Raw genomic sequence first — 15,510 nt, forward strand, 5'->3', positions numbered from 1 at the left:
TTTCACATTTTTTGTTTTGTATAATTGGTTTCTTGCTGAAGAGTCAACGTTGTAGTGAACAAGCAATAATCGAGCCACATTAAAGGAAAAAGCAAATCATTTATGAACGTATTTAGCATACTGCTTTTCCTTTCCAGAAATCAGAAATATCTTTTTTTTTTTGTATAATTCAATCATGAATTATACATACACATTAAGACCTTGGTTTCGATACGGCTAATAAATAGACCGGGCAAGATATATTCTAATGACTTTTTAACAAGGACCAGCACAATGTCCATCTGGCGAACAGAGAGGTGATTTTTAATTTAAAGACCTCCTCGTTTTTAATTCTCCTTCGCATGTTGCTTAATTTAGTATTAAAACGATATTGAACAGCGGAGTGCTTGAGGACTTGAGAGAGGCAAATGATGACAAAAGTGACTCGGTTTAAGTAACTAAATTGTGGGAAATGGCAAAATTTAAAGAGCGGAACATTAGAGGGTAATAGGGGACTGGGATTTTGGGATGAGGGGAGGGTCCTTACAATGACGACCCCATTTCAGTCCAGCAGTCTAAAAGCAGCTCTTGTGCTGCTTCAGCTGTATTAAATTTGACTTGTCTCCAGGCAGGTCTATTATAGTCAAGCCGCCTCAGGGACAGCAAAGAGACGACCTCTAATGATCTTTTAACTTCAGTGTGGCAAATCACGTCATCTGCTTACTGCTTACATGGTGGGTCAAAAAGAAAGTCAGTGAAGTGAAGCAGACTTCAGGCAATACCCTTAAGCTACGGTCAAACAGGCCCCGAGGTTAAACACACTGCCAACAAAAGTGCACAGTGAAATTCAAGGATACTTAAACGTCTAACTGCTCACGATATGAAATGTAGCTGGGTCGCATTACGTTATGGCGATTCAGTAAAAGAAATCAATGCAATCTTAATTATTTAGAAAAAGACAGCAATTGGAGACACCTTACAGTTACACCAGTGATACAGGATCTGGGTCTGAGTTTACACAGAGAAACTGCTTTAAGTCACAACATAATTTGTATAATTTTTTTTTTTCAAAGGAGAAACCACGGTGAGCCCTTAGCCAATTCCCCCAACCCCCGACTCAATTCTCACTAAGACTCGCCCCTAAAATGATTTAATTATCATTTTCAGAGTGGAAGATCAATTAAAGGGGAGAGTCGGTGGGGAAAAGGGGACCCGAATCTGATTATTTATCTCTTTAACAAATTCGCTGAGCTGCATGTCCCCTGAGCGTCTTCCTTGCTGATGCATGCTGGGAAGGATAAGAGGTAGAACAACAGGGGCAACACTTTTGTCTCTTTTCTCCGGAAGATTGCCGGTGAATCCGTGTCGGAACATCCTCTTGAATTTCTCTAAATAATTTCTTCTAAATAAGATAAGTATCTCAGCATAGGTTTGCACAGGTTCATGCAGCTGTTGGCCCTTTACGGAGTGCTGATGGGTCAGATGGACTGACAAGTTGAAGGCTTTTATCATATTTGGGTGTGTGTGAGTGCCTCGTCTCCACGGCCGGCACCACTGGGAGAGCAGCGAGGCTGCTAAAAGCAGGAGCGGGCCGCATCTAAAACGTGCGCTGAGCGATTGGATTTCTTCTCCTTTCCTTTAAGACGGAAGTGAAAAGCAAGCGAACGACGCCTGTGGATGCACTTAAGGTTTTAGTTGCAGGCGTCGCAGTGACTGGCCAGATTTTTATATGACACATGAACCTAACTACATGGTACTTAACGGGCCGAGAGGAAAATGATCCGGCAGGACTGGAGGGAGCAGGTCCATCAACTCAGTGCCTGCTGGCTGTTGCATGACAAAAAGGACTCCAGAAAAAAAAAAAAAGCATCAAAGGCTCATCGAGACAAAAAAAAAAAGAGGACATATTTTTCTATTTGTGAACAGGACTTTACAAATCACCTGCTCTAAACCCCTCCAGGGTTCAGCCAAGGTGTAGAGAAGTGAACAGAAATCTGTGAAAGCAGCCGGAATAGCTGAAGCACGTTCTTGCATCGTTCCACACAAACAAACAAACAAACAAGTGATGCATCTTCAAAGCACAGAGCTATTAAAACTGTTCTCTAATTTACAGAAAGTGTTATAGAGTGATAATGACTTTTTTTGTTAACGCCGTCTCTGAACAGAGTTGTGTGTAGAGAGACGGTGAGAGAGTGAGTGCAGGAGAGAAGCGAGGGAGCGATCACCTGCTCACTCTTCTGACAGATCTGAGATGCTTGCTGCATATTCAGCCTGCAGAGTGCCTTCTTCATGCTGCCGTGCACTAAACTGCTGTTGACGTCTTCTTTAATCTTCGACGGCACGTGCTGGAGAGGGAGAGGCTCAGCTTTAACTCCCGTCTTCTCCAATGTTTTAAAGAAGACTCAGTTCCCTCCTTGAGCTTGTTTTCCTATCTGTTTTTTTTCTTTTTTTTCCAAAGTGGATGGACGACTTGTTTGTGTACTTTGGTGTGAAGGTGTGAGTGACAGAGAGAGAGAGAGACCTTTTCTCTCAATGTGCCTGTTTAACATGTTATCATTTCTCCAGTAAGAACTATATCACAGGTGGATGATCCATATAATCGAAGCTTATTATAAAAATAACCTGATTTAAAATTCAAAATATGTACTTAATTTCAGTGAAGCTTTCTTTTTTCTATCTAAATAATTAAAACAAACTGCTATCATGTAAGCAATGGTGAAATGGTGAATGGTGAACTCTATTTTACTATAACAGTACAGCTTGTCATGTTTTAGTCCTTGCACAATAATCACTGTAAGTATGTGTCTGTGTGTTACACCCATTTCCCTGTGTCCTGAACACGGTGAACACACTGGGTACAGGAAACTATTTCACGATTTACAGAAAATCTGTCAGACAGTGAATTGTATACTGCGTACGAGTCCCTTTATCTTGTCCATGAGGGAATAACTTCTCAGCAAGAGTGACACTGTTGTGACCCAGTGCGACTGTAGCTTCAATTAAATGGAGAATTCGATTGTGAGATTTTTATGCTCATTCCAGCCAGGCCTGGATTTGCTGTATTGACTGTGTTTTCATTTACATCACTTTCACAGGTTGTGATCAGCCAAATATGAAAGTGTGTGTGTGAGAAAGAGAGAGAGAGAGCGAGAGAGAGAGAGACGGAGTGAGAGAAGGAATGAGCTCACAGTGCCTTGAGGCTTCTAGCAAGCAGTTCAAAGATCAGGCCTCGGCAGATAAAAACAAGTGAACGCGTTACACGCCAAATTAATTTCTTCCTCAAAGACACAGCGGCGACACGACGCTTTTTCCAAATAAATCTCCATGTCAGGATGATGTCAAGCCTTTTACCTAAAGAATGCTCAGAAAATATGACCTGCTTCCTTTCCTCACAGTGCTAAAACAGTGAGCTCCTCTAAGCCTCTCTTCTTATTTAACCTCTGAATCCTCTTTAGAGCTACAATTACAACACAGCTCAACCTGGAGCAATCTAATAACTGACATTTACTGGGGTGTGTTATCTGTGTTTTGAGGTTAATTCAAGTCTTATTTAACAAACAGGAGTCAAACCACACGGCTGAGCATTCACAAGTACTTAGAGTCGAACACAAATAGCGATGTCTACTGAAGTAAGCTGGTAATTAATAAGGAAATGGGCCTATTCCCATTGCTGTAATCTAGCCGCAGAAATAGCCATGGACTCCCAGGTGTTCGCTTCCCCTCCCCAAAGACTGAATTGGCCTGCAGAGCTTGTGCCCTTAATGAAAAGAGTGAGGTACTTACTAACGACAAATTAATAGTTACTAGGCCAAGCCTTATGGGTAGCTGTCCATCAAAATCTGCTTCCCCTGAAGGCATTGCAATCTTGAATGAGGAAACAAGGAGGGCCTGTTTGCTTTAGTCAAAGATGACAGGAAGGAGGTGGTGAAACACTTAATATGTTTCGGTAACACTTATTCTCCGTGGATGGGAAAAAAAAAAAATAAATAGATACGGGAAAAATACATATAGAAATATAAAATGAAAACACCCACTGCCTCAAGAAGACATCTATCTATAGCACAGCATACTCCTATTTAACTGTGGCTAGGGTCAAGACATATGGCACCCACATGTTACACACATGAATGTTAGATTCGATTAAACACAGCTGTGAAAGATATAACAGGTTATTAGCGTGAAGAGTTAAACAATTGAATTGTGCGTCAGTGTTACAAGAAATTGAAAGGTTGTCCATGAGGGAAAAAAAAAAAAGCCTGTCATTTGTAATAACAGTGTTTAGCATTTCTAACCGCGCTCTCACCTCTCTCTCTTGAGTGCGTGGCTGCTGTACTGGCCGTTGGTCGTAGCGTGCTGGTTGAGGAGGCTGCTTTTGGGAGGCACGGGTGAGGCGGAGGACAGGTCCAGGCCACGGTGGCCGTTGTTGCTGCCGCTGTTCTCCTCCTTCACGTGTGCGCCCGTTACCTCCTTCCACAGCTGCTGCAGCTCAGCTGGAATCACGCCTGCCACAAAAAACAAATTGGATAATTAAATCAATTAATGGGCTAATCCACTTCCACTCATGCTGTAATTAAATAAAAAAAAAAACAAGAGGCTGAGTAAACAAAGGAGCGTATTAATTAGGAATTGTTCCACTACGGGTAAGCGTCAGGAGATGCGCTCGAACCACGCACTCTCTCTCTCTCTTTCACCGAGGGTGTTTGTGTATACAAAACTGTGGCATTCATGTGCATTTCATGCTTAAAGTAAATAATTAACATACAGACAAGCCGTGAAATCTGACTCATCTTCTGAGACAAGGGAGCAAGTTCACAAGAGCAGGTTTTTAACACATAAAAACGTTCACTCAGAGGGAAAAAAAGAAAGACAGAGCGAGGTAAAAAGGGGGAGCAAGGAAGAGGACAGAAAAAAAAAAACCAAGCCCCTAGGGTAATATTCTGAAAAGCAAGTTAATGTGCAAAATACTTAAAGCTCCGCACCGCCTAATTGACACACACAACTTAAAGCACATTTAATATGGCACACTGCAGCTTCAACACAACATTCTATTTTTTGTCATGGCCAGATCACACTTACACACACACACACACACACACACACACACCCACACACACACACACAAAGCTCCCTGTACCATTAAATCGCTGTCCATGACCAAGTTAAATGTGACTGAACTGAGCTGCTGCATTAGCAATAGCTAGTGATTCATATGCTATAAATACAGTACCGTATATATACCATGCATACCAGACGTTGGTTCCTAGTGATTAGCCTGACAGTATGGACTTGGAAATATAAAATGAAGTACGAGAGGCTTTGGTGGAAGGAACCATCAACTCTTGTGGCTATTAATTGAATCAATTTTCAAAATATAAAGGAAGATGATTTACCCTCTGCTTATCTGAATTACACTGTAAATTTTTATTTCCTGCCTTCAATCAATCGCTCTCTTTCTTTGCAGATACCAAGCATTCCCTTTCAAGCATTTAACTGTAATACACACACACACACACACAAATGCTTAGTCTTAATTTATTCCTTTTGTGGCAAAATAACCGGAGAGTTGAAGACCTCAATGCGATCAGCAGAAAATATTTTGAATTTGATAAGCTACTAAAGATTTTAATTATGCCGGTAATGGAGAACAGTGGGCTAATGAGGCGAGGAAAGCTCTGGAGAGAGAGAGAGAGAGAGAGAGAGAGAGAGAGTGAGAGAGAGAGACACTAAGAACTGTGAAATGAGTCTGATAGTACTGCTGTAAATTCACTCAAGATCGTTTGCATATCAAAGAGCCGGAGGAAATTATTGCGGGACCAATCAATAACCTTTCCACGTTCCACAGGACCATCTTTGTGCTGCTGTGGATATCGGGTGTGTCCTTTTGCTGTGCTTTCTGGCAGTTCAACTTTGCCGTATACTCATGTTTTACAACTGACACATTGTTATGAATGTGAACATGTATCACTTTTCAGGACTGTGTGTGTTTTCCATCGTTAGTGTTTGTAGAGGCTGATGGTGAAGGTAAGCAGAGGAAGGGAAGGTCACAGATGGAAGTAAGTGTCCTAGGTTTCTCCTGCATTTTGACAGTGTGCTGTGTATTTTTAGCTGATGGGCTTGACACGATGGGCCTCTTCTCCCGATACTGCATTCTCTCTGGTCGCTCTCGCTAACCTTATTTTTTTTTTTTGCCTGAAACACATCTGTATTTATTCTCTTTCTTTCTGTCATCCTGATCCGTTTACAATTCCACGTGTGTATTAATCGTCACCATTAATCATCTGGCATCAAAGCTTTTTCAGCACCGTGACAAAACTGGCTATAACACCTCCTGCAGAATAATCCCATCCTAACCTCCGCTTGTGTGCGACACCGCCAGACCAATCGAATTAAAGCGTTACCATTATTCAATAACCCAGTTACAGAAGAATACGTGACAACCTGTATTTAATATAAGCCCTGTTGCTGACCCTAAATTTATCTTTTTGGGCCTGGATTACCGCATCTATGGTGGTTTGCCATTTTTCAGCCTAACCTCTCTCTACTCCTTTCGCTCATTAGAGGCCAAAGATACACAGCCCTTGTTTTAAAAAATGTATGTCTGCACCAACCTTGATTGATTACCAGTGGCGCAACTACATTTTTACCGCGGCAGGTAGCAGCGGCATGCTTGGACCAGGGAGCACGGTTTCCTCCTTCAACCTTTCCCGTCCTTGTACCCCCCCATACTCGCTGTGACCCTGTTCAAGCGAGCAGAAAGTTGATTTAAGGATCATAACCGCATCAGTCGCCAACCATCATCATCATCATCGGCGGCAAAAAAAAAAAAATGACCCAGTGGCTCTGGCTGTGTAAAGTGGCCGGCTGTGCTGTTTTTTTTTTTTTTCAAGGTGCTACAGTGCTCTATTGGGGGCCCGATGTGACACAACTATTAGTTTGTTGTTCCATCAGGCGAAGACCTTCACCACCACCCCCCCCACTTATGTGTCTCTGATCGCCACGTCTTTGATATGCAGCCCTTAGGCCTAAAATATGTTCCTCTCTGAATGCTACAGGAGCTATTAAAGCAGTGCCACGCTGCTGAATGATCAATCAACGCCAGGACACGCTGGCCACGTTCACTGGCTGCGTATTAACGGCAAATTTGTCTTGTCGCCGTCCCATGGCCCTTTCCTGGACAACTAAACTGATGGGAGGCGGGGGATGAGAGCTGGCTTTGGCTCGGGAAGCGTGTACACACACAGTGCAATGAAAGGCAGGTAATAGAGTGGAAGGGGGTATGACATGCACACACACCTAGCAGAAGCACCTGGGAGAACATGGCTAATGCAGGTGTCTGACTGAGTGAACGGGTCAGACATCATTTCCTTCCCTATCCATCTCTTTTCTCTCCCGGCCTATTCTCTTATGCTCTCTCTTATCCCTACAGTGATGTTTAAGACGTTTCAATTGTTTTCCAGTCTCTTAATCAAGACACCTACTTTGACCTTCTCCATTTCCAAAGAGTCAATCTCAAAAGACAGCAAATAAGTGCTCCATGACTTCAGGTTATATTGACACAGAGCCAAAACTTCGCTGTAAATAAAGTACCTGTGTTTGGGTGACAGAAGTTTTATTTTTAGGGACTAGACATGCTAATTTAAATGTCGGCTGTCGACGAAGCTCGTTGTGGGAAAAAAAGGGTGCTAAAGTTAACAATAAATATTTTTAGATCTTGTTCAGATGAATTCAGACGACAAATTAAATGAAAACTTATTGATGATAAACAAGTGCACTGGCACTTGCACGCTTTCTCACACATGCGAATCTGACGTCAATGATGTCTTCGTTGTGCAGGTGAGACACTGTTATTAATTGGGCGATAACAAGAGATGATACTTTTCTGCCAGTAGTACTGCATCTAACAGAACCCACAGCTGTTCACTCGAGGTGTTTTGCAACCAGAGGAGAGAGAGAGAGAGAGAGAGAGAGAGAGAGAGATCACAAAAAATTTCAAAGCTAAACTTTTTCATAAAGGCATTGAAAGCATTATCTTATGTTTGCATTTCATCTAATTTATTGCCAAAATTTAATGATTAATATTGAGAGATGAAAGCTCAGAATTTTATTAAGGATCAATAAAATCCCAAGAAAAGATTTAAAATAAAGAGGCCATTAAAACTTCTGACTCAAAATGATGTCACAGTTGTCCGTAATTCTCTAGACAATCAAAACCACTCAGCATTCATACGGCTAACACTTTCTACCATTGCATGTGTACAGCTATTATTCCCTTTCAGTCACTTAAAGTATACCAAAATGAACACTTTAAAAACAAAGAAGAAAAAAAAAACAGACATTGGGGAAGCATTAAACAGATGAGGAAACGCCCCCCCCCCACATGCTCGTACGCACATGAGGAGCATTAACTCATCACTCATATGGCAATGCTAACTACTTTTGCTGAACATTGAACAGATTAGATCTCAGCCTCTGGAAGGCTGGCCTACTGAAGCATGAACAAGTCTGCTGGGGTGTGAAAGGAAAAGGTCATCAATAACTTCAAACAGTGAGGCAGAAAATGTGGCAAATAGGCCAGGTCACACACACATGCGCGCACACACACACACACACACAGTGTATGAAAAAATCTGGGGACAGTGTGTCACTGCTATAGCAGTCCAGCCTGGGCAGTGACAATGAATTACTTTCACTTCTGTATATAATTTAGCTTCCATGCATCTTAACTCTCAGAGCCACGAGTAATGCACATAAAACTTATTTTCATATATTCATTTACTTTTCATATGCTGTTTTGGAAGCAAATATTTAAATATCTTAACTCATTCAAACACTTGCATCTGAGCAAATTAGTTCATATAAAACTCTGACTTCTAGCCATCTGAGAGCCGTATTAACTGTCATGTTCTAAATGATGGATATAACCAAATATATAGCCTACATGGTGCTAACAGCAGCCTGTGTCAGTGTCCCGGACCAGGCGTTATATTGCCATGTCTGGCCCAAGGGCATTATGGGATGTTTTTTTTTTTTCTTTCTACAATGCCCTGAACAAACAATAACAAGACTGCACAAACAGTGTGTTTGCACATTACCTAACCAACTCCACCTCCTCCTCCCTTTCTCGCCTTATCTTACTAAGAGGTTGTTTGTCTTAGGCAGAGAGAGAGAGAGAACAGTCAGTGTTGGGAAAGAGGGGGGGGGGAGGCAACCTTATATGAAAGAGCTTTTGTGACTATGTAGCTGCTCCTTGAGAAAATATTACAGGGGGTGTATAATGAAATAAACTTCCTGGCAAAACAAGTATTGACTCAGCGTGTGCTTGTGAAAATAGGGGCTTGGCCACGATTCACTCAGGGGAAGCTGGGAAACAACGCACCTGGTGTGCTATTGGCTTGGAATGGAGCCAGCAGAGGATAAGGAGTGACAGAGAAGAAGATGAAAGGAGGCGTGGGGATGGGACTTATCCCAGGCTTGGTGAAATTCGGTTAAGGTTAGAATAGGAGATGATGTAACATTAAATAGAGCTGAAACTGGACATAACAATTTAGAGATGCACAGTTTATAGTAGGACGGGGTAAAGTGATCAGAGGAAGTTGATGTGGAGGTGTAAGGAGTGTGAGTCAGAGCTTAGGAGTGAGTGTGTGTGTCATATTGAATTAGATTGAACAAACTTGTTTTGTTCCTATTTCGCCTCATTAGGACATTCAGATCCAGGTTGATATGAAATACATAAGTGCGTGTGTCCTTTACCCTGAGCGAGAGAGTGCAGAGGCAGATTCTGGTTAGCCTGGATGGACAGCAGGCCTTGTCTTTGCAGACTGAGCAGGTGCTGCTGCTGCAGCTGCTGAACCTGAAGGAGCTGCTGCTGAAACGCCAACTGCTGCGCAGAAACCTACAGAGAGAGAGAGAGAGAGAGAGAGAGAGAGAGAGAGAGAGAGAGAGAGAGAGAGATGAGAGGAGGGACACTGAGACAACAGACTACAAATCATTCTTACACACACACGGCAGGTACATGCCTTCCTCTCTTAATTAACTCAGAGTTGTGACAAACAAAGAAACAACATAGTTAATCATTCATAATAAGAACTGCAGGATTTTAATTACGGCCATTCATAATTCAGTGAACATGCGTGTAAGCGAAAGTAAGTCTTTATCATCCACCGTATCAAAGCTCAGATCCCAGGGCACAAGCAGCTCGCTGCCTTCCTAGCGGAGAGCTGAGGAGGGCTTTGGGGTAGCAGGCATTAGAGTATTATCATAAAGCCTCACAGTGCAACATACTGCTGTGCCTCAGGTATTACTCGCAGTCGTGCAATACACGGTATTTATATATATATAAAAAAAAAAAAAAAGGATGTAAGAGAATTACAACTATACACCACAGCCCAATAATAAAAGTCCTTATTATTACTCTGTACTGCTTTAATTTTTGAGGCGAGGAATAATTACAATACTTTTAAATAATTGAAGTTGTAGTGGGGAAAAAAAGAATCCCATATTTCGTGTGCTCATGTATACTGTGTTAGCTCAGAGAAGCAGAGGAGCCAGGCGATGGGAACGACCTCACAGGGTGAGCTGTTTCTACAAGAACAATGGCGGTGGAGAAGTACTCTTTATTCAAGTAGACCTGTGAGGTATGTTGAGGGCACAGCTGGAGAGGAAAATGGATGAAGCGTAATGTGGTGGAGTGAAAAAGGAAGAAAAAAAAAAAAAAAAAAAAAGAGAACGTGGCAAAGAAATGGAGAGAAACAGAGCAAGACAGACCAAACGATAGAGAATGACCGAGGCGATCTAATATCCATGATTTGTGCTGCGTGAAATCGAACAGACGATGTTACGGTGATGAGAGAGAGAGAGAGAGAGAGAGAGAGTGTTGAACACTTAACACTCATTAGTCCCTCTCTCAATAACTGTTCACAAAACTGACAGCAGCACAAAGCTAGGAAGATTCACTGATCAGAGTCAGCATTGTGTACAAGCATTTGTGTGTTTGTGTGTGTATGTATGAGAAAGCATTAAAGTACACCTCTTGCTGCTGCCAAGCTGTGTACCGCACCCTCTTCCCAAACACAGGATGCGCTGCTGTGTTTACTGCTCCCGATTGAAGGCAAACAAAAAAGGTCTCGCTGCACCGTGGAGGCCGGGTCACACAGGAGACCAGGAGCAAACCGAACACTCCTGATAAAACAAGCGTGCTCTCTCTGTGCAATGGTCATGTGCTCAGTTAAAGAAGAGCAGTAAAAGGAATTTGGTGGAGTTTGAAATGGAAAATTTTAAAAAGCATATCTGTGGATGTGCTGCAAAATATATTCCCCTTCAGCTTATAATGGACCTTCTTGGAATCCTGTGCACTGAGATGAACAGTGTGTGTGTGTGTGATTTTTTCTTCTTAAATGAGTTTATTACAGCTCTAACCTGTATGAGGACTAGTCAATCGAATGTAATTAGTAAGTCATGTGAATATATAATCCTCATGCCTACTGTATGTATGAGGTCCCTTTTACCACACACACAGACACACACACACAGACACACACACACACACACACAGACTACACTAACAGTATCCCATCAGAGCACATGAGGGCTTAACACCAAGAGCACAAAAAGGCGGGGTACAGAGCGCAGACAAACGTAATACAGAGTGACACTCGCGGACCCTTTCATTGTCTCGACTCTGATATGAAGGTAAAGATCTTTTTTTGTGGGGGGGGGCACTCAAAAAGAAAAAAAAAAAAGTGATGTCTTTAAAATGAAAGCGAGGCACAAAGCAACAACAGGGGGTTATTGTGCTGAGGCCCCACGGGAGGGAGTCACACAGTGATTCTTCTTGTCTTTTGATGGAGGCACAAGAAATCCGAACGGATAGAAGAAAGAGGAGAGAAGAAGAGACGGAGAAAAAATATCAGCAAGACGAACAGGCCTCTTGAGGGCTGCATCAATTTCCTCTGATCAAACATAATGCGCTTCAAAAAATTGTTTTTTTTTTTTTTATTCACTGTTCCCCATTCAGCTGATCAATTGTAGCTTTTTGCTATGTCAACTTCACCCTCCTCCTCTCTGCCCTATCCTAAGAGAGCGAGCGAGCAAGAGAGAGAGAGAAAAGAAAGAGAATGACATCTCTTATCAGAAACATGAGAAACAGCCCTGTCACATTGATTTATGGAAGTGAAGCAGCACAACTTGTCCAAACTGAAGCCCCTAGTTCATTAATTAGCAAGCCTGGGGACTTTGATGTTAGTGTGTGTGTGTGTGTGTGTGTGTGTGTGTTTGCATGCATGTGCATGCTTGTGTGTGCGTGTTTTTCTATTCATTTTAATTTATGCGCTCGGAAAGTGAACGTGACTGTCAGAGGGGAAAAGTAAAAGTCTGAAAATCCTGGATCGCCTTTGAACTGCTTCTGACCGAGCAATAATCAGTTCTTTTGTCTGGTGCGACGCCTGCATCCGCCAGTCATTAACACAGAGCCACTGTAATTGAGACCAGGCGCAAACTTGAAGAAAGAGTCTGGCGGTGAGAGTGAGAGAGAGAGAGAGAGAGAGAGAGAGAGAGACCCGAGACACAGAAATGAAAAGAGCAAGCGGAGAGAAAACAAGTCTCATTTATGATAGCTCACTATTACATGGCTCCTCTGCTGCCGTTTCCATGTTTATTAAACTGGAGTCCGACATCTCTCGGTTTCTCTTTTTTCGTTTTTCAAAATAAATATTTTAATTTGTGTATGTTTTCCATCAGAAAAGCAGAAGAAATTAAGCAAAGCATATAGTAGATTTCTTTAAGAGGAGAAAAAAACTACTAAAGGAACAGCATTAAGTTCATACCTGTCCATGAAGCAGGTGTTCCTAAGCAGGTAATGGCAAGCTTGTGTGTGTGTGTGTGTGTGTGTGTGTGTGTGTGTGTGTGTGATGTCAGGATACCTCCTTGCTGTGCTGTTTGCTGCCATGTTGTTGTTGAAGAAGTTGGAGCTGGAGTGATTCTTGCTGCTTCTTATAGAAGTCCTGAAGTTGCTGCTGCGCACACACACACACACACACACACACACACACACACACAATTGAGCATCACTAACATGTCAGATGATGGAAAAGGTTTACAGTGTACAGTGCCAGTTCCAGTGCCTCCCACCCCAAATGTTATAAACTGCTGACTGTACATCACTTATATGCCTTTGATAATCACGGTTATAGTGTGAGCAAAGTAAAGTAACATCTTTTAAAATGAATACAGTTTTAAATGATTTCAACCTTCTGTGGAATTTTGGTAGTGTGATTTCTGTCCAAAATAATTAAACTCTAAGTTTAGTATGAAGCCTGTAAGTGATGTATATCAAATACATCACACTTTTAACACAGTAGGTGTGTCTAATAAAATGGTGTTCGTCAAATAAACAACCCGTACAATGCTGCAGTGCACGCATACGCATATACACACACACACACACAATCATGCCAGAATGATGTCATTGTCACTACTACAATCAAATGATCCACCACAAACAAAATCCGGTCAGAATTTGGTCCCTGTTGTGTTCCCTTTCTACTGATTGACACGATACATCCTCCATGCGTGTGTGTGTGTGTGTGTGTACCTGCTGTAACATCAGGGCCTGTTGCTGCTGCAAGAGGATTTGGAGCTGTTGAGGGCTCAGGACTTGCTGCTGGAGAATCTGCTGCATTTGCTGAGGAGTTATCACCTGCGGAGTCATCATAGCCACTGACACTGGCACCTGCAACGCAACACACACACACACACACACACACACACACACAGTTATTACTATGTAAAGTCTATACAGTGCTCTTTGTAATTTAAATGCATTTATACGGGGAGATTATAGGACTACTGACACAGCAAATGAAAGACGTGCTCACATGAGACAGAGCCAATATAAATCACACCCAAATCCAGACCATCAAACACGCAGCATCCCAATCAGCACAATGCCTCGCTCCAATAACAAGGCAACTGCCCATTAGCATAGAGGGCTCTTCTTGCTTTCATTATCCGCCCTGAATTTGTGTTTACTTTTTTATATTGTTATTTTTTTCCCTTTTCCCATTTATTTTTTTTTTTTTAAATTCGAAGGGCCCATTGCGCTGCTGCAAACAGAACGAGACATGAAAAGAAAATCAAAAGCTGTAATGACAATTCAAGAATGCGGAAAGCAGTGTGCTCTCTCAGGACCTCCTTTTAGAAAACGCTCCCAATAACACTGTAACACATGGAGATAAAGAGGTGTGATAGTGGAGTGTGAGTGGAGAGCAGTATGATGACATTGAGAGGATCCTCGTACACAGCCGACAGGGACCCTTAATTGCTGGAGAGGCTTGTGTACTCTGTGTGTGTGTGTGTGTGTGTGTGTGTGTACATGATGCCATTAAAAGCTTCTCCTTGCAACATTTGGGACAAACAAGATAGAGATGAACTTAAGAGCATTTACCACTGATAAACTATGTGTTTCTGTGTGCTTGTGTGTGTGTGGGTGTGCGCGTATGCGCATGTGCATGTAGTGCATGCTTTGCCTCAGCTTAATGGGCCAGACATTAGGGTGACAGCTTTCACCAAGGTTACCCCAACTGTATCCGTGGATCACAGCAGATGACACGGCCTGGAACATTCTGGAAAATGTAATTGAGGCCTTGTTTGTCATCCGCCTGCATAAATATGGTCTAATTTGCCTCGCTTTAAAGGAATACAACACAAACAAACCACCTTTAATGAATGCCTTGCACATCTCCGGTGCTACAAAGGGCAGAGGTGTCAAAGCAGAAGAGTCACTCGATGCGTAAACACACTGCTGCTTTGACAGCCAACACAACATGGCTAAAGGGCAAATGTGGCAAAACAGAAGGAACGCATTGCTAGCCACTAACTTAACATGTAAGCACAGATTTTTCTTTTCCCCAAACCCCCCCACCCTACACACACACACACACACACAAGGTGTTAGAAGGCACAAGAAAAAAATCCCTACCTCAGCTTAGACAGTGCTATGACTTAATAAGCAAGCCCTCTTGAGTGTTTTGTTTTTTATCATCCCCCATATAGCCTTTGGTGTGATTTGCATAGGCCACGCCCCCTACTCATTCATTTTACGGTCATTATGCGGTGGTGTCCCTACTGCTCAGCATCACTAATTTTGATGAACTATTTTGAAGGTCACGAGGCACACAAGAAGGGGGTGTTGGGCGACTCATCGCAACATCGTGAGCTTTAGTGAGTGCTGGCATCACGTCATTGAGTAAACACACACACGTAATTAAACTGGACTGTAACGGGGGTTTTTCATTTTTTTTTTTTTTTTAGAATAATATTTTACTGGATCTATATTCACTCTTTTGTGAATACAGTATTGCGAATACAGTATTTTGCGAGTGCAGTATTGAATACAGCTGCATAACGCCTGACATTCCTAGCTAATCTGTTAAATATGTCCTCTTCAAAAGCTTTGGCTGAACCAAATGATACAAAAATAACATTATCTCACAGTACTCAACAGACATGCTATAAACTGTGAGCTCTGCTTTAGCT

The 15,510-nt window shown here is 42.3% G+C and overlaps 1 protein-coding gene across 15 annotated transcripts in view; it reads right to left on the bottom strand.

Annotated features, from left to right (window-relative positions):
- foxp1b (forkhead box P1b) overlaps positions 1–15,510 on the bottom strand; it is a 157,811-nt gene that overhangs the window by 20,674 nt on the left and 121,627 nt on the right. For 13 of the 15 annotated variants that reach the window (XM_058402844.1, XM_058402837.1, XM_058402831.1 and 10 more), the window contains 4 exons: positions 13,568–13,705; positions 12,897–12,989; positions 9,730–9,871; positions 4,283–4,481 (listed from right to left, as the gene is read on the bottom strand). In XM_058402844.1, the coding sequence (XP_058258827.1) occupies positions 4,283–4,481; positions 9,730–9,871; positions 12,897–12,989; positions 13,568–13,705 (572 nt within the window). The remainder of the gene's footprint in view (positions 1–4,282; positions 4,482–9,729; positions 9,872–12,896; positions 12,990–13,567; positions 13,706–15,510) is intronic. The other 2 variants (XM_058402839.1, XM_058402841.1) reach the window with 1 other exon arrangement.

Source organism: Hemibagrus wyckioides, linkage group LG11 (genome assembly GCF_019097595.1).
Source record: "Hemibagrus wyckioides isolate EC202008001 linkage group LG11, SWU_Hwy_1.0, whole genome shotgun sequence".
Taxonomy (NCBI): Eukaryota; Metazoa; Chordata; class Actinopteri; order Siluriformes; family Bagridae; genus Hemibagrus; species Hemibagrus wyckioides.